We start from the raw sequence: 24,169 nt of genomic DNA on the forward strand, positions 1-24,169 counted from the left end.
AGCAATAGAGTGGAAAATTGGTTAATTTTATTTATAGATAATACCTAATAATATGCTAAAAAAAAAGTGTTGTACGATACAGTTCAGACACAAACAGAAATATTCAACTCTTTTGCAATCACAACACGCATTTTGTTGGGGTTCCTGTCCACTAGTTAATAAACTGAATTTTTTTCAGCTACAGAATATGATTTTCGTTTATATTTATCGGCCATCTTAGCCGTACAATAACCTGAATAAAATTTCAATACTGCGTATTTTAATTAAATACGACCGTGACTACAATAAGTAAGTGAAAAAAAAAATTACGGTAAAGGTTAACCACAAACAAAAGCCGTGAATATATCCATAGAACATTTAACCATCTCAAGGTGTTAAACCTTTGAAACAAAAACCAGCACCATAGAATACAGTAGCACTGTTTCCGACCATGTATCAGTGCACAAAATGTGCATCATAAGTATAACGGAACAAGTCATAGGCTAACATGTGCGAACAGGACGCCATATTGATAGTTGATCCGGTGCAAGTTGTTTAGTGCGTGTGTACCACGTCTATGGTGAACTACACAAATGTAAACATCTGATGTTTGTATATGCGTGTTGTATTTTCTAGCTATGTTTTTGCTCTAAATTATGACTTTGAAGGAAGAGATACTGAAAATTGTGGCAGTTATCAAAGCAAATTTGAACGTTAAAGGCGGGAATGTAGAAATGTTAATATTGTTACAGGCGGGAAATTAAAGCATTGTGATAAATGGAGAAATGACGGGACCATGAAATTATGGTGTTATAGGCGGGAAAATGTTAAAAACGGGAATGTTATAACCGGGTTGTACTGTAACTGTCATGTTTAAAGACCAGCAAATATCAAGGCCCTATACAAATCTCTGGTGTGAGGATTCTCATTGCTGCAAATATTTTCATGGTCTTTAATAATTTTGTTTCTTTTGAAAATGCAGAGTATTATTAAAATTTACTTAATGAGCAAAATTTTATTCAAAACCATAGCATAAGTGCAAAAGTATTTGCAAACATTCTTACCAGTCACCTAGCTGCAGGGTATATTAAGGATATCCACTGTTCCAGGAAATTTTTGTAGCCATACAATAAATATCATCAATTTTTTTTTAGAATAGTTATACTGTATATATTTTAATATACATGCCTAAGCCTGAACATAACTCAATATTTAAAAAAAAAAGCAACATTTTACTATGGGAATGACCATAATCAATATTTTTGTAAAAAGTCTTTCATGGAGAAACACCAGCTGTTCAATGTGCTCTGGAGCAAGGTTTTCTTGGCGTGTGGATACAGTAGAATCTTGTTGTAAAGTACATCAATAAAGCCTCAACTTTTATACTTAGTAATGAAAGTACTTTATTCTGAAAGTTACCTTTAAAACGTAGTATTTTTGAATTTTTAAAAATAAAGTAGTAGGGGATCAAATGTTACATTAGCTTGGAAGCAAATATTTGTAAAACAACAAGAATTAGCCTAAATTCTAGGCCTACATATACAAAATTTATATCTGTCGGAACACAAAATGACAAATGGGTTAAACTATTTTGCAGATAAGTACATTTATTGGATAGAATTCCCTCGTCATCTTCTAGGCGAAGTCTCTTGCGACCAGCAGATAAAGATGACTGTTCATACAGTTTAATAATTTTTTTGCGATCTTTTATTATTGTTGACAGTGTAGTGGGCACCAAACCAAACGACCGTGCCACATCTGCATTTTTCCTGCCTTTGTCAACTTCTTTTAAAATTTCCACTTTTTCCTTCAAAGTAAACTGCTTGCGTTTCTTTTTATATTTTTGGCCATCCATTCTGATTTAAATATTCAATCAACAATATTGTTTGCCTCGTGCCACGTCAAATGTAAGCAAACCTCTCATCCATAGATAACCATAGCTCCGCACTAGTAGCGCACGTCGCGAGCATGGCTGTGCCAGGCAACATTCCGACCTTCATGGCAAAACAATTAAAGCGTGTCGGCCATGTTGTGACACCAAACAGTTCAAAAATTAATCTGCATAAATTAACATTATTTGATTTTCTATTTTGTATATAAGTTAAAATTTAATTTTTATTTAATGTTTGTATCTGCGGTAATTGAAACTTTTAAAACGTGTTCTATAAATAACCAAAAGATGGTGCAGTTAAAAACAATTGTCTTGAAGAGGGGTGAGAGAGCGATCAATTGTTTAGATCGTCTCATGCACTAAAGTGTGTGATCCATGGAGGACGAATGACCCGTTATACTGTGTTTGTTTACGTTTTATACTTGTTAACGATTCTTGAAATTGATAAAAATTATTCATAATGTACATTTATATTAAAGAACCCCTGCGCAAACACAGTAACTATTATGTAAAATTTTCCTGATAGTGGTAACTGGAAAAGAATGGTCGTTGTATTGAAAGGTAGGATACGTTTTTAATGTTAAAGTGAAATATTTTTACATTGTTTACATTGGTGTTTTGAGCGGGAATTTAAAATCATACGTTGAACTGAAAGATACAATGGGTTTCTTTTATTTACATGCGCAAACAAGGTTAGTTAACACGTAATTTTAAATATTTTTATACTTAGGCCTAACCAAAAAAGTCTGAAAAGACATTATTAAATAGAAATCTCTGCGGAAATATTGATCAACGGTTGTTGCTTCAAAAGCATCTGTTGGCACAGTGAAACGTTTCGGTGGTTTCCTTTGTCTTGGTAACTGCAACTCTTTCAAGTTGTGCTCTGTAGTAAAACTGTTTACCTCAGTAAGTATATTTTGAAATTCCACTTCAGATCTCATTTTGCTGATTGAGTCTTCTATCAGAGTAACTGCTTCCATCATTCCACTAACAGTCTGTTGTGAACCCTGTAATGCCTTGTTGAGTACTTCTAATTTCTCAATTACATGTTTGGCCATTACAAGTCCCAATACAGTTGAGCTTGATTCGAATTGTTCTAACCAACGACCTAGAGATATATAGACTGCTAGTGGGAGGCCATCTTTGATTCCAATTGAATTTGACAGAATGGTGGGCAAACAGTGCTTTGTTAGCAGACGACATACGTTGACAGCAATAATACGGGATGAATTTGTAAAATTACGTGATGAATGAACAGATGATGTGTTGAATTGATTGAATTTACTTTCAAAATATAATTTTTGAAGTGTATTTTCTTTTAGGAGTTATCTTAATTTTCAAATATTTGTTTACTTTAAAAATCCGACGAATGTAATCTCAGCTTTTAAATAATAAAAAAAATGATGTCAAAAGTAATCAATACAATAATGATTGATTTCAGCTTCTTATACATAAATAAGCTTCATTTAAATATTGATGTGTATGTTAAAAATTTAGGATTTGTGTTACGAATATAATGAGAAGTGCAAGTTTTGGGTGGTCATAAGGTTATGTACTCACACCAGTGTTCAGCAAATGTGCTGTAAATTTTGTTATACATAACAAAAATTTGTGCTTGACAATAACTGTTAAACATTTATACCTACCTAGGCAAAAATTTTCTTTTTGAAGTTGTCAGTCTACTGTTACTTTTTCCTGTATTACATTTCTTGTTTTATTAATGTAATTCTAGAGTAGATAAAAATTTCAAACTTTGGTGACAGTGTTATGAATCGTATCAACAGTGTTTATTTATGTGAATTTTATTTTAAGGCAACAAGTATACATCAAAATAGTCCATGCATAAATTCTGTTACAATTACTTCAAATTGAGTCATTTATCTTCCTGGCCCAATTTAGTCCCATTGGGCAATATCTCTTAACAGTCAAAATTTGGAACTGAGTTTCTTTGCTTACAATTTAGTATACTTCAAGATTCTAACAAGGACTTGTTGGTTGTAATCATGACATAGTATGTAGTTACAGACATCCAGAAACTACACAGGCTACGGAGTAGTAGTAGTTAGAAAATTAAATAGCATGGTATAATAGGCCTCTTGGAGAAACTCACCATGTAAAATGAGTTAATGTATTGTGCACTACACTGCTTCCACTCAGTACATTTCTCCAGAAGTATGATTATGGTATGTACCATTGATTTTTCTTACGTCATGTAGTAGGTACATTGCACATCTTTGATTGACTTTACTAAATTGCATCCAGTGGAGTTTTCCTGTGGGGCAGATCAAGTCTGCAGGAAAGCTTCTGAATTAAAAAAAAAAAAATCAAATTTTTATTTCTGCATCCTAACATGTTTTCCATTCAGCAGAAGCTCCAGGAAGACACTTTGAGAGAGACTATCATACAAAGGAACATGATGTTAAGGCTTCCTTTATGGTGGGCCACTGCAAATGCGCCAAAAGAAACACGCAACGCCATGGTCACATAAAACCAAATACTGAGTTGTGCTGTCATGCCAGCATTTTTCGGGGGTCGAGCACACTTCTGGAGCCACGCTTGTTTCCAATCATACTATAAAAGGGTGGTGTTCAAATAGTTCACCATTTTAACAAGCCTATGTATACACTGACATCTAATAATTTTAAAAGTAATTACAGAAATGAGTAGCTTCACAGAAATGTGTATATTACATAATTAAAATTTAAAAAAAATGTTTTGTAGGTAAGGTGAGCAACATTACACGTAAATTACTATTTCTACAAGAGTTTACGCAATAACCAATTAAAGATAATAGTTATTTTTTAAAGTAGGTTTTCCTGGAAAATAGGCAAATAATGAATGTGAAAGGTTTTAATAGGCCTATTGGGGGAAACACCACGTAAAACAATGAGTAGGCTAAACACATTGAGCACTGTAGTCTTGAGACAAGGTTCATAGTTTCTCCAGACACACGAGTTTCGATAAGTCACCAGCTAAGATAGTATGAACCGGTAATTTTTTCCCTCGTGTAAATTGAACGTCTTTGATTTAAGTATATCCGGTGGATTTTTGTACATAAAGGCAGGATAGGTTTGAAGGAAAGCTTTTTTTTGTCCTGAATAAAATATATATATATATATATTTGTGTATTAATCTTTTTACCCATTCTCTGGGAGGGAATTGTGATACCTTAAATAGTTTACCATTTCAAAAAGTGGTTAGGTTAGGTACATTAAAAATACTCTGAAATTGTGTGCATAGTAGGTTCGGTTATGTCAGCCATATTAAGTGAAAAGATTGAGAGGTTAGGTAAGCAAAGTTAATCATACTTTAATTACTATTTCAACAAGATATTATGCATTATTAAGGTAGCTGATCCAACCAATCATTTAGTTAACAATTATTTTCTAAAATCTGCTAATCTCCAGTATTACTGGTTCAGCAATTTATGTGCATAGAGCCTTATTTTTAGGGTTGGCTTTTCGAGGTGGAGAGTCAAAAATGTTTCTTTTTTTACTGCTATAAATGCTAATTTTCTCGAAAAATGGGTAAGTATAAATATGTTACTTAAATTTCTATATAGAGAAGGGTCTAGGGAGAGAGCACCTGAAGACAATACAGTAAATTTAGAAAGTAGAGGCTCCTGGGGATATGGCAAATAATAACAAAACTGAAAGGTTTTAAAGTGATAAATAAATTACATTTTTTTTTTAAATGTAACCCAGATTATACGTATTAATGTAGCTGACACAAGTTTTTACTTCAGCTATTACGTATGCACTTTATTTTCTAGAGCCACTACTTTCAAGATTTAAAAAAAAAAAATTAGACGACACACTGTTATAATTGTACATAATATTATCATGAGGTAGAGCAGTTTGTGATGAAAATTTTATTTGTATTTTTAAAACATCAACACACAGTCTAGGTTTGCACTCGTCCAATGATTTCCTCTTAAAATCTATCCTAGCAATAGGTTTGTTTTATCTTGCTACGTAATTTAGATCATCCTGTTTAAAAAATTGCATTAAATATGAAATATTATAACAGTAAAGACACAACTAAAACTCGTAATGAACGAATACGACTACAATAACAAACACACACAAATCATTTAAAAGTGGTCATTATTCAATTGCAGTCGATTATTTTTAATTAATAGTACTTAGAGATGAGATAAATTCCATGTAGGTACTGTATCAAATTACCTACCCGAAATACATATATAATAGGTTCAATAACTGATCTACATATTGGTCACAAGCGTTGGGTCGAAGAAGGGTTAGCTATTTTCTAGCGCATTTAATGTCGTACTTACACATCGCACTACAATATAATTGTATTTAAAATTATATTTCACTCGTTCCATCTTTAAGTATTACCCGCAAAAACTGTAAAATTGCGAAAAACCTACATTTTTAGGGAATTTACTAGCAACTTGCATCTTTCTCCCATAAGAACCAATGCTTTTACAGCAATGTTTTGCCCACCATTCTGTCAAAACAGCTCTCTCTCTCTCTCTCTCTCTCTCTCGCTCGGATTGTAGTTCCCCAGTATGCCGTCGACAGCAGCAATTGGCGCTGAAAGCAGGGTGATAAGCAGTCTATATATCTCTAGGTCGTTGGTTCTAACAAACTATGAGCATGACAGTTTTTCTCCGCATCCAACTGCTCTAGTGTTTCTAGAAGCAAACCATAGTTTTGCAAAATTTTGTCAAGCTGACTTCCTCGGTGAACCCACTTCGTAGGACAGAGAGGTTTTATACTTGTGATATTCATTACTGGAGAGCTAGATTTCAATTCCATTATTTTTTTAAGCTCGTGTCTAGCATTGAGTGATCAACTAAAAAGTACACCAAGATCGTAAGCCAATTGCAAAGCATTTCTAATAACAACTGAAGCGTCACAAGCGTTCTGAAGCACAAGATTTACAGAATGTGCCCCTCAATGAATAAATGGTGCAAGTGGTTGTCGTTCTTTTACTATAGCCTGTACGCCTTTCTTGTGGCCACTCATGTTTGAAGTGCCGTCATATGCTTGCCCCTTCAAATGTGATGTAGAAAGCTGAAGCCTTATCATTTAATCAAATATTATATTCCATATCGCCTCTCCAGTTGTGCTATCTGCATCATACAGGCCAACGAAAAGTTCTGTTGTGTTAAGGTTTTCATCCACGTACCTTAAACAGGTACTGATTTGCTCCTTACCTGAAATATCATGAGTCCCATCACATACAACAGAAAACATAACTGGATTTTGTGAATGGATGGAAGTGACTAGCTTTTTTACGAGCTCATTTGACAGCATCATCAGTATTTCATTTTGAATATCTGGACTGCACCAATCCTTTTTTCTTTGCAGCCATGTCCTGAGTTCTGGACAATCTTCAGCTCACAATTCAATCAGTTGTTGAAAATTGCCGCCATCATGTTGATGTCCTCTAAATGCCAGTCCTTTCCGAGCAAGAAACTTCACAGTGCTCAAACTTTTAACTAAACACTTATATGCGCATTCCTGTTCTGTTGCCAAACTTGTTTACAACTGCGCATTTATAGGTGACAATGTCTCATTTGTTTGTCTGTAGCTTAGTACAGATTGCAAATGAGAATCAGAAGATTCGTGAATCTTGAATTTTTCCAGCACCTTTTTCCAGTTTGTAAATCCTTTGATAGTGAAAGCAGGATCGCATCGTTTTGCTAGAATTTTGTCTGGACAGTTATGAATGTAACGACTGCAATGGAAACACATCACACCATTAACTCCTGCAACAGAATGTAACCATTTATGTCTGGTATACCATTTCATTTGAAAAGAAAGAGTTTTGTTCTTAAGATTTTGCACAGGGAAAACTGTTCTATCGTTGGGTTGATTTGGTTTCAAATCCTCAAATTGTGGAACAACTTCTTTTGCTGCAACTATTTCTTCGGGGTTGATTTCTGGTAATAAGGTAGTTGTGTGTGCATCTGTTTTTGGTGTATTGTATGAAGTCTACACCTGCAATAATAATTTTTATCAGCTGGAAATATTCATATAAGAACATACAACTTAAAATTCCCGATGGGAATGGGATGGTTGTTAACATTTTAACACGGATACTGGCCAAGTTTTCATTAAAGGGAATGGAAAGGTTAGATGTCATGCTGATGACTGGAATAAACAGTTAAGGATAAAATCTGAACTTCTCATTATAATTCTATGGGGGTTCTTTTGCAAAGTAGATATTTTAACAACGGACCTCGATTTATACTAACAAGATTGATACTATTAATTGCTTTCAGTCAAAAATTTAAACCACTTTCAGTAAGGGCCTGACAATAAAATCAATTAAAAAAGGAATCTTTTGCGTTTCATATGAAACCGTTTCATAATTATCAATGTAATAATAGTCACAGTTCTCTAATAACTAAATAAAAAATCACAAACCTTGGCACTAGATGTTTTTAATTTTAAAACATTTTTAATGGTGTTGTCCATTAGGGGTGGGCGAAGCTTTGAAAGTTCGAATTCAAGTCGAACATTTGTTATATGATAATTCGTACTCGAAAAAATCAAATTATTCGAAGTTCGAAAAATAGAAAAAACCATTTTAAGAGTTTTTAAGCTAATCTTTTACTATTCATACATTGCCTAAAAGTTAAAGAATGCCTACGATCAATAACATCAACTTGGAGTTAACTTAGCATAATGAGAACACGCACATGCTTAGCCTGAGCCTATATGCCCGATCATTAAAACTAACCTCAACCATAATACAAATATGTTCGTTATACTTTGTTCAACTTACATTGGCTTAGAGTAATATAATTGTCAGTATCGTATTTTGCTGAGAAAATGGCAAATAGCAACTCCCAATGAATTATTTTCATGTTTATAAACGTGCCAGATTCATTCCCGACTTCGGTATTAATCTCCCCCCACAACAGCTCTTTTTCCTTGCATAATTACGTCAATAATGATTTAACGTGATACAATATCACCAACGGACTTATAAAACAGCAGTTACGGCACTGAATCCAATGAAATAAGATTATTGAATAAAATTCATCTAAATATATATAACTCAAAGGTGACTGACTGACATAGTGATCTATCAACGCACAGCCCAAACCACTGGACGGATCGGGATGAAATTTGGCATGCAGGTAGATGTTATGACGTAGGCATCCGCTAAGAAAGGATTTTGATTAATTCTACCCCCAAGGGGATACAATAGGGGATGAAAGTTTGTATGAAACTTTGTCAATTTTAAACCGATCGGGCTGAGACTTTGCATGCATAAAGCTACTATGACGTAGGCATCCCCTAAGAAAGGATTTTGAGATGCAGGCTATATAAGATTAGTAACTTTTCAGTTTAAAATATACGAATTTCTGTATGCTATACTGTTCATCCAAACAATACAGAATGCTACCACCTTCGAATGCTTCTACATGAGATCAGAGGCCCAATTTCATTTGAAGCGTTGAAAACTGTAGATGGTCACTTACATCCCACTTTCGAATCCGCGTGCAAGGCTCTAGGTTTACTCGAAGATGATCGGCATTTGGATTAAGCTCTTGAAGAGGCAGCACTTTGTCAAACACCGCATATGATTCAAGAGCTTTTTGGTATCATTTTATTGTTCTGCCAGGTTTCCGACCCCTTATGTCTTTGGGAAAAATACAAAGAATACCTTTCTGAAGACTTTAAAAAACAACTGGAAAGGCAAGGTGACGTGGATGTTGAGCACTCATCGGACCTGATATTTAACAAATGCCTGTCGGTATTAGAGGATGCCGTATTATCATTAGGCAGCCGTCCTCTTAAAGAGTATGGATTACCTCAGCCAATAACATCAATACATTTTGAAAATAGAGAGTACGTGAAGGAGACCAGTTACGATACAGTGGCCTTAGAAGATGCAGTTAGAAAAAATGAAGCATCCTTGAATGATGAGCAACAGGAAGTATACAATAAAATTATCACAAGTGTAGATGCAAATGACGGTCGAATATTCTTCTTAGACTCTCCAGGTGGAACTGGTAAAACCTTCCTTATTAATTTACTTTTGGCGAAAGTAAGAAGTACTCACGGCATTGCCCTGGCTGTGGCGTCGTCTGGCATAGCTGCTAAATTACTTGAAGGTGGTCGAACTGCTCATGCTACTTTTAAGTTACCACTCAATTTAATCACTGCCGAGACTCCCATTTGCAACATCTCCAAACAAAGTAATTTTGCTGAAGTTTTAAAGAGTACAAAAATAATCGTGTGGGACGAAATAACGATGGCTCATAAAGGTGGTATTGAAGCCTTAAACAGATCACTAAGGGATATAAGGGATAATACAAAATTAATGGGTGGCGTAACAGTTTTGCTGGCCGGAGACTTTCGGCAGACTCTACCAGTGGTGCCAAAAGGAACCAGAGCTGACGAAGTAAAGTCGTGCATTAAGAAATCTAATTTGTGGCCCCAGGTTAATATTCTTAAGCTCTCTAAAAATATGAGAGCACATTTGGGCGGGGATGAGTCTGCTGGTAGATTTTCAGATCTCCTTCTTATAATCGGTAATGGTGATTTTCCATCGTTTGATGGAATGATAACCATCCAGGAAGAATTGTGCATAGTTGTTACTACGATTCAAGAATTGCTGTTTAAAGTTTATCCAGACATTATTCATATACATGACAAGCCTATTGAATGGTTATGTGAGCGTGCCATACTTATTCCAAAGAACGATCAAGCAGCAGCTATCAACAATATCTTGCTCATGTCGTTTGAGGGCGAATAAAGGTCTATACTTCGATTGATACTGTGGTTAATACAGATGACGCTACTAATTTCCCTGTATAATTTTTAAATTCATTGAAACCACCAGGTTTGCCTTATCATAAGCTTATTCTGCGTGTGGGCGTTCCAATTATGTTGTTGCGAAATTTAAAACCACCAAAACTTTGTAACGGTACGAGACTGCAAGTGAAAGCGTTACATCGCAATATAGTGGAAGCCACTATATTAACTGGGTGTGCGAAAGGGGAAACTGTATTTATACCACGAATCCCATTAATACCTAATGATATCCCGTTCGAATTTAAACGATTACAGTTTCCCCTAAAAGTCTGCTTTGCCATGACAATAAACAAGTCTCAGGGGCAAACTCTCAAATTTGCGGGTATTGACTTGAGAGAACATTGCTTCTCTCATGGACAGTTTTATGTTGCTTGCTCACGAGTAAGTTCACCCAATAGCTTGATAGTTTTAGCGCCTAATGACAGATTAGTTAAGAATATTGTGTACAAAGAAGTTTTGTAGGCCCTAATTTTTTACACACGCTAATCAAAAGTAAAGCCGCAAAAACTATACCTAATTAATAATAATACTTCTTAACGCGAGCGAAGCCGCGGGCAAAAGCTAGTTTATAAATAAACGGGGAAAATATTCCATGGATGGAACAGTAGAAAAAATGTTTCGTGAATAATTGTAAACAAAGATGGCGACCATACAACCACTCCATTTTTCACCCACACACTTTCTACACTTCTTAGGCCGGGCCAGCTTTTGTGCAAATAGTAAAGATATTTTTTTTTACGTTGGAAGGAATGTAATAAACAATGAGTAGTTTGTCTCTAAATGGCTGTGCGCGTAAGCTGAATGCCAAAAGTAAAAAAAAGTTTATATTTACCTTCAATCGTTCTTGTTCAATATAATTATTATTATTATTTATTATTATTAATATTATTTTACGATTACAACGTAGAAAGTTTAGCCGGTTGTATAAAAATAAAATATTACCATACAGTATTTAGTTGTATACAAATAGCAAATGTTACGTGACTTAAGTTTTTGGCAATGGTTCAAAAGGCCTAAGTTAATGGAGAATGTTGTGTTGATGGTTAAGTTATGTTATGTATTAGCAAACGTGTAATAAGCAATCCTTACATTTGGTGGAGAGATTAAGGAAAACTTAAATATCCTAAACTGGCAAATGTTGCTCTGAAGTATTTATTTAAGTATTCCTGCCACAAGTGTATCAAGTGAGCGGGTATTTTCTTCCTCTGGAAATGTGGTGACAGCACGTCGTCAATCCCTGACACCTCAACATGTGCAGGAACTAACATTTTTGCATTACAATTTAAATAAGTTTTGAAAAATATTTCCTGTCACCAAACTTGTAGTTTATTACTTTAATATTTTGCATTTCTTGCATTTATATGTGCATATATTTTGTGCATCTGTGAATTACATTTATTTTTTATATTCAACCTAGCTTGTAGGTTTTATTATTTGTACATTTATTATAAATAAGATTGTTGCATTGTTTGGTGTTTGCATTTAAGAAATTCTTTGATTTGGCCTAGTATTCGATATTCGATTCGAATTCGGGAATATTTATAAAAATTTGCTTTGAATTGAAAATATCTATATTCGCCCACCCCTAATGTCCTTTGTTTTTAAACAATTTATTAATAAAGTTTGGCAGTTATTATATTGGCAGACTAATTATGAAAACAAAAAGTTTTCTAATATTGAGTTTGTGATTTCTAGATCATGTGGTTTCAAATTTTTGCTCGAAAACAAAGCAACTTACTCTGTATAAATTGAGACGTTATTAAAATATCTGTTCTGCAAAAATAGCCCCATCCTATTTTATGCTTGATTGTTTATTCCAGTCGGTCGCATGACATTTTTAGTTTTTACCTTACCACTCCCTTAACATGTTAACATACTCCAATAGGCCTACTCACTTTTTATTTTATTTTATTTTATTTTTTTACTTCGCGGGTACTTCAAAAATTCATACAATATACTTAGCTACTCAGTCATCCAAATATCCAGATTCAGAAAATCCGACTTTGGAGTCTTTGGAAACTGAGATTTAAATGAAGTATTTATGTTACAAATATTACCTTAATTCTTACAGCTTTCAGAAAATGTATCTCTTTCTCCAAGTCCAAGTAACTTACCATACATAGATGTACACTGTGTGTGTGTCACACTGCCAAGAGCGCCCATATGATAGTTTGTGGGGGGGGGGGGGGGCAGACCATATGATAGTTTCAAGGGGGAAGGGGGTGCAGACCTTCAAAAATTTCCAAAAAGTGCTAAAATTCACTCAAAATTTTCCAAAAATTCTCAAAACCACCTAAACTTTTTTCTTTTCCTGAAAGCTGGGGGGGGGGGGGGGGGGGGGGCACGGCCCTCTCCTGCCCATGGGTATGGGCGCCCTTGCACACTGCCAAGTACACTGCGACTGCGCTCAATTATCGACATTACCGTTTAAACTGCGAGCTGTTGCTACCCTGTCCTCTGTCCACATCTCAATTTCCACCTGATCTAACTGTCAATAATCATCCCGTACATTGTAAGTTAATTGATCTTGAAATTGGTTACCGTTCCTTAAATGTTATGCTAACGATGTGGGCGGGCCTCCGTAGCTCAGTCGGTAAGGTGCCGGTCTGCAGTGCGAGGGATCCCCTTTCAAATCCGGGTTCGGGCATTGATGTTGTGTTTTATTTTCACCTCATTTCACCCCTATCGGCTCTTAAGACCTCCTTTTTAAAGGGCCGTTAAACACTCTTCACTCACTTAATAACAATGTAAAGATTTAATCAGGATAAAATCTCCTGCAGTTACTAAGGTCACAGGGGTGACTTGGACTTGGTGAGAGGGGAAAGCTCTAAGCGCTTGGCCACTGCGGCACACAAATTTTTTGTTTTGTATTTTTGTGTGTAATTGTTACGCTTGCGGTTTCTATGTTAGTTTCCTTAATCATATTTGAACACAGGCACCTGTGGCATTGCTGTCACAATTCAATGTTATACTATCCATCCTGTTAATGAGCGACACTATTTTTCTTATGACAACTATTTATATTAAGTACTTAAGTGGAGAGATCCCTTTTGAAGGAGTGTATCTGGGTGGGAAAAAAAAGTCAGAGGGTGTTTGAAATGAGGTGAACGGTGTGCCGCACCGAAAATAAAAGGCAGGGAAAAGGGAAAACAGGAAATATCTGAGAATACCAGCTTTCCGAATCATCATCCCGGCATAATTTCCACATCCGAAATTCGGATGACTCCACTGAGAAACGTACCAGGTAACTTATAATAACTGCATTTTTAAGAAAAAGACAACTTTTTATTTACATGAATACTTGTTCTATGTTTAGTAGAATTTTTTATGTATGCATAGCCGTTAAATAGGTTATTAAATTTATGTTGACTTTCTAAAAAGAAACATTTTTATTTCAATGTATACAAATCTTTAAGTTAACCTTTTAACTTTATCTCTTTTATGTTTAAGGATAGTTACTACCAGCAAGGGACAGAAACTTAAGACTACAAATTATAAAATTACAGTTAAAAGTTAAGTGTTAAATGTAATGGTTTAATGGTAATTCAAAAACGCCTCCTTTCCCCCCCTCCCTCCCATCACACACTTGTTCTTGCCACTTTATTACAAAGAGAATAATTAATAATCAATTTTATAATGTGTTGTACCACCAGAATTTTTCTCATGATAGATTGTTACTCACCTCAGTTCCACTTATTACTGGTTCACTTCCGTTTGATGAAGTTTCAGCATGAGCATCTTCACACTATCTTTTGGCTATTGAAAAATTTGCTAAAACAGTTTTTTGTCTTTTCATTGTCGATAAAATGAAATGCTAATGCACACGTAAGTAGTTTGACTCTACATCTACAACTCTCTGGTCTACTGCTCAACACATGTTTCTACACCACTACTCCTAACACCCAACACGACAACAAAATAGCGAAATACTTAAGGTTATTCAAGGAATGTGCAAGTACACTCACAGACGATATGTATAGGTATATGATACACGAGGAGGGAGGGAGCTAAGCTGCCTAATAACAGCAGACATTATGTCTGGTTGCAAAGTGGAAGGGGCGTAGTCCTGCAGGTTTACTCTATTTCAAATAACATTGATGTGTTTTAACAGTTTAAAGTGAAGTTACTTTACTATTTGTTTTTGAATGTTATAATTTCGATGCTAGACATATTTCTGGCACATGAACCTTTGATACATGGTACCCGATTCGCTTAAAATTGCTTAGATTATTGATTTATTCAAATAGCATAACAGTAATGCGGAATAATATTATAAAATAAAAACACACTGTCTAGAAAGTTGGGGGGAACAGTCCCCTCCACCCAAAAAGTTCAGGGAGACACATGCCCGCCCCCCCCCCCCCCCCCCGGTTCCTTCGCCTATGAGTGTCACAAGGGGACTGAAAAAACTTTGGCTCATTTTACACAAGCATGCATCCATTAAAGAGAAAAAGAAAAGAACTGTCAGCTTTTTTTCTACTGTTAAAAAAATAAAAAATAAATAAGTGATAAACAAATAAGCGTGAACCCACTAGTACAATGTTACGCTGAACCATATATATAGCACGTTGCATCGGATAATATGGTACACAATGGGATTGTGTTACAAATTATCGTATGCTCTACCCCAAATTATGAGATGTGAGGGCAGAGTATTATCGTAGCACCTGAGAGTGGCAGTGGGATGCATATATGATATACGTATTTATCTCGGTTTCAAACAACTAGCATTTGAAAAATTATATAGCTTACTTGTTCACTGTGTGTTTTATTGTTATTAAATCTGTTAGATTATCAGCAAGACATTTTTAAAGCATATCAAAATGAACTCCCATCACTGGTGTATGGCAGAAGCTGCCTTCAAGCAGGAAGGGAAAAGATAACCAAGTATCTTGGAGGCCCCATGCGAATTAAGCATTCAAAACAAAAATTTCTTTTGTTCTTTCCACTTGCCTTTGCCCTTAAAGCCTTCAAGGCCACAAGATTGATAAGTTTTTTACTTCACGTCTCTCTCATTCCTCCAGCCCTAACTGGCCTAGTCGGGGTCATCGAGGGTCGTTGGCCGAGGTTTGGTTGGCAAGCTATTTCGATTTATTCTGACTAAAAACTGATTGATTTTCTATTTTATTTTGACTGTGCTTTCATAATTTTTATATGGTTTGCATATTACAAATTTAAGACAACATTATTAAATAAGGTGAAAAACTATTGACAATCGGCCCGGGCCTCAACGGGGTTACTTATGAAGGTTAATATATAATTACACAAAATTGTTTCGTTGCATTGGCTAGCACTTGAAATTATAAATTTACAGTTCTGAAATATGAAATAAAATTTAAAAAAAAAAAAAAAAACGTCTATAAACTGGCACGGGTGGTAGGTAGACTTGATATATATGTTGGCGGTCAAGCATAGTGAGCCGCAGACGACGAGAAGAGAGAGATAGTAAAATGACGAAGGCGTTTCACCGAGAGTTGTGAAACTGCTGGGCCAAAATCTTAATGTGGGATGTTCTAGGACGAACTGGATTCCAGGGGTTTTCTCGAACCCGCACTGCAACATAGGCCATTCGGTACGAATTACCTCGGATGCAGGCGTTAGGTAGGGTGGCGAAATTCACCACCGGGATTGATGGAAATGGGGTAAAACATTAAAAAAACTCACCACTGCGGGGAGAATTTGGCTGCCTGGCTGCCGCCTCATAGACCGACGCGGTAGCACACAGCTGGCTTTGGAAAACATGATGGATACGAAGAAAGTTGGAAGAAAAAAAAATTTAACTTGCGACTACTTAGAGCAGACTAAAAGCTAAAAATAGTAACTCGGCACTTGAGGCCTTAACTGTAGTAGACTACATTCCAATTGATTGATCGGCGATCTTCTAATTCTCGCGTAAGTCAGGAGAGTCGCTGACCGGAGACGTTCGCGGTTGGCTGCCCTAAGAAAAAGTGACCTCGGGGCGCGGTTGGAGCGCTAAATTAAAAGACCAAGTCTCCCTTGAAAGAGGATGGGGGGGGGCCCCTTCAGTATTCATTGGCACTCATCACCATAGACACCCGAAGTTGGCATCCTTGGCCAGCGCGCTCTGGACGGAGAAGTGGGGAACTCAACTCGCCCGACGAGCGGTCAGGTCGAGGGTTAATTCAACTTGAACATTGTTTTTAGGGGCACGACAGTGCTGCCCTCAGGTGGACAGCTGGGATGGTAGGGAGGGGTTAGTGTCTCTCTCTTCCGCTAGATGGATCACAGATACGTCTTTTAGCAGTCCAGCGCATCTTAATTCCTCTTGTCGCCAGCAGGGTGTGGGGGGACGAGAGTGTGAAAGCGGCTGTTGGTTATGACCTCCATGGACCAGTGAGGAGGGGGGATGTTATGACCGGTGACTGATCCGGCCTGGGTTCTGGATGAGGGGACTGGCTAGTGCGGGGAAATTCTGCAAGGTTCGTGAGAACCGAGGCGATGAAACACCGCGAGGTGTCTGCCGCACTGAGAATTTGACCAGACTGGTTGTCCAAGCTTGCTGATTGCCAGACTTCGGGGAAGTCACCAGGGGCTGAATGTCTGCTTCCCCCCGCAAGTCGGGTCATGAAAAGGCTTCGTGTAACAAGACTTAGTACATGACAGCAAGTGGGGGTTATGGGACCGGGGCGCTTCAAGCAGCACTCCAAGTCGCAACGTAGCATTGGCGAAGCTGTGAAACGGATGGAGTGGGGGGGGGGGGGGGGGGGGGGAAGAAAAAAACACGCTGAAAAAGAATTGGCCTTGCCGTACACTGGGCTGAATAAAATGGCAGGGAGCAAAGGATTTAAGTTGCCAAAATATTTTCACCTATCAGAAAATCTTTCGCGATGATGTGGTTTAATCAAATACTCCCTTGGTCATGTTATGTAATTTTGACTGGCGACTCCGGACTGCTGACTATGAACTACGTGTTGTCTACCGATGCTATGCTAACCGCAATCCTCAATTTTGCTTTGGAATTATACGAAAAACATTTACCACCTAAAACCCTGCAATGTAAATATTTAGCAAATATCTCAAATTTTAAAATTGATTTTTTTATGTTACCTTCTTTAACATCGATATTCATAATAATAACAATTTTAAAGCTTTAATAAAACCGGCCCGCTAACTGCAATCCTCAATTTTGCTTTGGAATTATACGAAAAACATTTACCACCTAAAACCCTGCAATGTAAATATTTAGCAAATATCTCAAATTTTAAAATTGATTTTTTTATGTTACCTTCTTTAACATCGATATTCATAATAATAACAATTTTAAAGCTTTAATAAAACCGGCCCGTTGTCGTATATCAGGTTTATTCTATTTACGATATTCATGAACATCATCCAACAGCATAGTTAATCAGGGTTAACACAAACAGAAAAAATCTGGGAAAATAGGAAAATTTCAAGGCATTGAAAAGTGGTGTTAAAAACCTGAAAAACACAGGGAAATTTACATTATACAGATACAAAAATGTCAGTCATTTTTAAGTTTTGTGCTATTAATATATTTTTTATGATATTTAGTGACATTAATTAAACATAAATGATACAAATTTTTTTTAAGCGCAATCAATTATAATATAGTCTTTTGCTTGAGGACTATAATGAATTATTTCATAGTTTAATCGATCAATTTTTTTTGTTACAGTTTTTTGTTTGCATATTTTTGATGGAAATGATCAAACATACAAACTTTAAGTACCAACTTTACCAGGAAACCATTTTGTGTATATTTTGCATGTTATGTTTGTTCTTTGTTGAAATCTTTTCTGATGATAATTTGTATTGTAGTACATCTATTATCTTACCAGATGGACCGATAAGGTGATGAGTCGGGAAATTTTTGATTGGACTGAGAAAACAGGGAACACTCAGGGAAATTGGCAAAACAAGTTTATGGGAACTCTATCACTACTTCAACCACTCGCTGATGATTGTGTTTGTGTCAACACACAGTATTTCCAGCGGTAATGTGTCTTTTTGCCCACAATTTCCTGGAAAAAGTAACAAAACTGTTCTTGTTTAAGCATTGTTTTTACTTGTGGGATGATATGCCTCATGTATCGAGACTAAATACACCTGGGAATGCAAATTGAAAATAACCCTTTATTTATTGTGCTTTTATTTGTAACTTGTAATTTTCAAATACAGTTGGTTAAGCATTGCGAGCATTAGCATGATTGGCTTTTTTTTCCCCTCCTTTTACAGTCATTTTTTCATACGGTGCTGCGGAATTCCAACTTCTGTAACAGCTACGTGGACAACAATCTCCACGTGACCAACTGGAAACGTAGGCTTGGCTGCAAGTGCCAGTACAAGCATGTCGTTGACTGGTGTGGTTGCAGTCCCAATGACTTCAAGGTTGAAGACTGGCCAAAACTACAGGTAAGCTTTATAAGTATAACCAGTGAACACAAGTGACAGATCTCCAGGGTGTAGGTCTGCAAGTACAGTAGACTCCCGATTATCCGGTTTGTGTGTTAACCGTCCTATATTTCCATAAACCTTAATAACAAAAATAATTTAAGAATTTTATTTCTGTGCGTGCACAAAGGCCTGTGTAGTATTAAATGCAATACAATGAATTAGTAATGCAACAAATTAATAATGTGACTTAACCTCAAACAATATTTTGCTCTTTCCTCAATAGCTATTCGCTTCCTTCATTGTATATTTATTTCCGATGACAGCCAAGTTTCAGTCAAGTTTTATATTCCACCGCCATCCCGCATGTCAGGCATGTCAGCAGCAGCTCTGGAGAAAAAAACCAGAAGCATTTAAGGATAGTTTACCTCGCACCTACTAGGATGCACTAGTTGCAAATCATGGCAGAAACACATCTAGTAAATAGTCAGAAATTAATTTAACAGATGAAATAATCTTTCTAATTAAAGAAAAAATTAAGTTTATGCTTTTTTTTTATAATCTTATTACAACTGAAATATATATCCTATATCAAAAACATTATTATTTTGTAACTCGTAAATGTTGGTAGCGCCTAAATAGGAATGTTATGCCCAAGCCTTATTATGTAAACAATGCAGTATATAAATTAATAAATTTTATTTGAGGTGATTTAATCTGAAAATGTTATTTAATATTTATTTAAATGTACATCTAATGTATTTAGACATTATTACTGTAAATTAATTTTAATAGGAGCAGTGTCTTGATTAAAATGGTAGTCGGCAAGCACACTTACCTGATTGGAAAAAAATATTTTGGTTAAAATACTCTCTTATTGAAAATAGGCATTTGGCTAGCGTGGTTTTGGTTAGCACTCTGTTTTACTGTAACGAATTAGGGCGTTACTTCGAGGGGCATCCATTTTAGTGTTTGTGTAAATAGTCGAGCTATTTTTTTTTTTTTTTTTTTTTTTTTTTTTTTAAAACATTTCTTTAACCGTGTTTTCCAGTTATCCGTGGACTCCTCGCCAGTCATTACCCCAGATAATCAGGTGTCTACTGAATTCCAAAATATTCCATATTCGTGAATAATTTAATATTCAATATTCATTAATAATAACTATTCATTACAAATAGATACCTACACCAAGTCAGACTCATTCAAAAAAAATTTAATTAAAAAAAAAAAAAGGTGTTACATGTTTGAAGATAAGATATTTTACTGAGAAATTTGTATTTGTTTTCTGCAACATTAATAATACTCTTTTTTTATGTTTGTTGGATCATCAAAACAATGTTGAAACTTAAAATTTTATTGGTTAAAGAATATGCCTTTACTGGTTTTTTATATTCTTTAATTTCTGTTATTGTTGCATATGTATTTCTTTCTTTTTCATTTTACTGTATTTTAGATCCTGGAAAGTGTAAAAAAAAAATGAGTTTCACTGTTTGTTAGGGGTGTGAGAATAATGGATTTTGGGGGTATAATATTTTTGAATTGAATAGTAACATTTTAAAATTGAATGCAGATAGTTTCGAAGTCAAATAGATTTCATATTTTGCTTTGGTGTATTACGATACAAAATACAGTTGAATAAACAACAATGAAACAATCACATAAAAAGTTTCAGGTAGCAAGGCTTAATTCATTATACAGTAACATTTGCTGTTCTTAAAACTTAATTTGAAAGAAATTAGACACCACAGTGGCAGCATGTCAGTGTGCTTTAAATATGCTCTATAATAATTAGCTAAACAAATTGGCAAAGTTTAAAAATAATGGCAAACCATTTTTCTCAATTTTTTTTATATCAAGTTATTACTGCAATCCCAGTAGTAACAAAATTGTTTGGGTTTACTTCAAGTGAATTGTGAATTGAAGAAATGAAAAAATTAAATAGTAATCTTGGATATATTTAATTAGAAATTTATGATCAGAAAACATGTCAAGTATAATTTAAAATAGGCTACCTGTTGGAGTTTTCAGAACATAAGTGGCACGTTCAACATTCTGTCGTTTGCTTGTTGCTGGTGAAGAAGTAAAAGATTACAATTTTTTTCGATGTAGTTGGTTTATCACATTTCAAAGTCTTGGAACTTGACTCTCCACCACTTTTTCCTGTATCCATTTATGGTAATGAACTTCGATGGATGAACTTTGTTTATAAAATATAGATCTCCGTGTGTAGGTTTTTAATGGACACAACAGAGGTTAGGCCTACCCAGGAATCAAGGACAATGGCTGACTTTACACATAGTTAAAGATTACTTCCAAATCCATGGATTGTGGCTGATTTTCATAGATATTTTTTTTATAACCATAATACAAACTTTTCAGTTCATAGCATTTTTTATGTGGTTGCAAACTATGTACAAATTTGTATCATAAAGATGACATGAAAGAGTGAAGGTTTTATTGTTGTTGTTATGTTCAGTTACCGAAATACCAAATGGTTACAAAAAAGTAGTGCGAAAACCGGAAATTAATTTCATTGTGATCTCAAATAGCTATGTCAGACGAAACTCCATGATTAACTGTGATAATCAAAAGAAAGTCAGAAAACGTTATACTTAGGGATGGTGATTTTTAGTTTTTGCTAAATAGATGCTAAAATATGCTAAATTATATTTTTTCCGCTATAAATTGCTAAATCTAGACTATTCCGAGATAAATGCGAAATCAAGGTAAAAAACGTAGATTCGTCTTCACTCTACACAATTTATTTACCGATTGTATTTTGTTTCAGTTCAGTATCAAAAGAAATCATCATTTTATGGCGTATTCAGCACAAGTATCTTATTGTCACGTCATTCACAACTACTATTGTTCGTAAATATTGAATGTAGAATGGCCATCCGTGCCTCGCGATTGTAAACAAAGCAAAGAACAACTAGCTGGAAGATTGTCCGTCATCTTGCAGAGTACAAGTTTTTAGGCCACCATATTGCGACATCTCTGCTTCGTTGCGCTAACAATTGTAAGTCCCATTTTCTGGCTATGTTTCACGTGAAAGCTGCATTCTTGTGTAGTCTGTGGAATGTTGCGTGATTACAAATACGTGCATACTCGAGAAGTTGTATTCTGTTATTTCTCGTGGTAAAAATGGGACGAAACGTCATTTCCATTCGCAATCGCATAAATGAATACAAAAGTGAACAGTTATAGGAAAGTGATACGAATATTTTAATGCGCAATTTTAATTTATGTAATCGCCATCTGGAATGGAAAAAAAAAGATTTACTTGAAAAGCACATTAAATCTGAGGGACATCAGACTGCAAAAAAAAAGATTCACCGAGAAGTCGGTTGAAGAAAAAAAGTCGGTAAAACTGCAAGCAACGGTTTCTTTTTTAAAAATATACTTTTCTTCTGTAATGTAAAATGAGAGAATTGGCTAAATTGTGTTTTTTAAATGCTACAAAATGCTAAATTTCAAATTCAAAATGCTAAATGTCATTATTTTAAATGCTATAAATCACCATCTCTAGTTATACTCAAATTAAATGTTTCTAATATTTATTTTAACATTTTACGAATTATAGCAAACTTTCATAAAATAATATGGTAGGTGTTGGCATTCCTGCTAACATTCTGTTTTTTTATTTGGAAATGGCATTGTGTTTATTTACTACTGTCAAGTTACAGTGTCGTGTTGATTTTAATTTCTCTGAATATACTACTGTTTAAACATACATGCGGTTCACGTTAATAAAATTATAAACCACATTAAAATTTGGTTGATAAAAGAATCACTTTGAACCACTATAAACTAAACACATGTACTTGTAAATATTCACAATTTTTATTTTTGATATTTGACCTCTGAATGTGAATAGTATATTAATTGCTATTTGCAACTATTCATATTTACAAATATTCGCACACCCTTACTGTATGTTCAATTTGATTTGAAATATATTTGATATTCTTCAATTTCTAATTTGGTTAGAATAAAACAACAGTATTCGCAGGGTAGCCACTCACCAAAAAAAAAATGGACTTCTCTGAATCTTCTGGAAATATGTTTTGCAATAAAAAAATTTCAATGTGCTTATATGTTGCAGTTATTTGTGACTGAATATTTGAATGATTGTATGGAATATTACTTCATTTGCTTTCATACAGTACTAGTTATCAGAAGAGGCTTGTTTACTTTAGTGTGGATTATTCACTTCTTAATGATTATGTACTGTCTAAAATCACCATTTTAATTTTTGTTTTATGCTATGAAGATCACAGAAAATCGCCAGTTGTTTTTTGCCCGCAAGTTTGAACCCATCATCAACCAAGGCATCATCAACCAACTAGAAGAATGGCTCTATGGACCTTATCCTTCAAGTAAGATAAAAAATATGTTTTCCTCTCTTATAAACACACACACAGGCACAGACACATGCACACAGGCACATGCGTGTGCAAACAGACACACACAATATATATATATATATATATATATATATAAAAAGTATTGGCAGGTATAAAAGAAATACAGTAGAACCTCATTTTTACATATTTCAAGGAACCAGGGGAAAAATATGTAAAAGGAAGGAATATGTATAAAGTAGAAATTATATATATGTATATATATTATTATTTTTTGCTATTTAACTGTGATAAAATAAATTGAGGCACTGACATTGTAAAGGAGAAAAGTTCCATATTTCACCACATTGCCATTTCCCCTGGAAAAGAAGAATCTACTGAAGATCCGAAAGTGAACATGAACCAAAAGGACCACAATTTTATCATAATACAACAAAAAAAAAAGTCAGTGGTGGTGTATTTATACCCCTCAATTGGATTTTATTTCCTGAAAAAAAAGAAGCATTAATGGCACTTAACCTCCTTTTCATTGTCAGTGCCTCAGTTATAAGCAGATAGTATACACTAAACAAAATCAAAAGTCAGAGATTCTCAAGTTTTACACAATAATTAGCACTTCATTATCTCTGGTAATTAAACAAAGCTATACTTACCAGTACTCTAAACCAATTTGTTTATAAATAATGTTTATATTCAATACTAATTATTAGAGACATGCAAATTTCGCATTTACGATAAAACGAATTTTTACGCGA

At 35.0% G+C, this 24,169-nt stretch overlaps 1 protein-coding gene across 1 annotated transcript in view; it reads left to right on the plus strand.

Moving 5' to 3' along the window:
• The window catches only part of LOC134541698 (xylosyltransferase oxt), an 80,035-nt gene that overhangs the window by 26,558 nt on the left and 29,308 nt on the right, over positions 1 to 24,169 (plus strand). The window contains exons 8-9 of the mRNA XM_063385337.1: positions 18,895 to 19,071; positions 23,324 to 23,429. Of these exons, the coding sequence (XP_063241407.1) occupies positions 18,895 to 19,071; positions 23,324 to 23,429 (283 nt within the window). The remainder of the gene's footprint in view (positions 1 to 18,894; positions 19,072 to 23,323; positions 23,430 to 24,169) is intronic.

The sequence above is a fragment of the Bacillus rossius genome, chromosome 1 (genome assembly GCF_032445375.1).
Source record: "Bacillus rossius redtenbacheri isolate Brsri chromosome 1, Brsri_v3, whole genome shotgun sequence".
NCBI lineage: Eukaryota > Metazoa > Arthropoda > Insecta > Phasmatodea > Bacillidae > Bacillus > Bacillus rossius.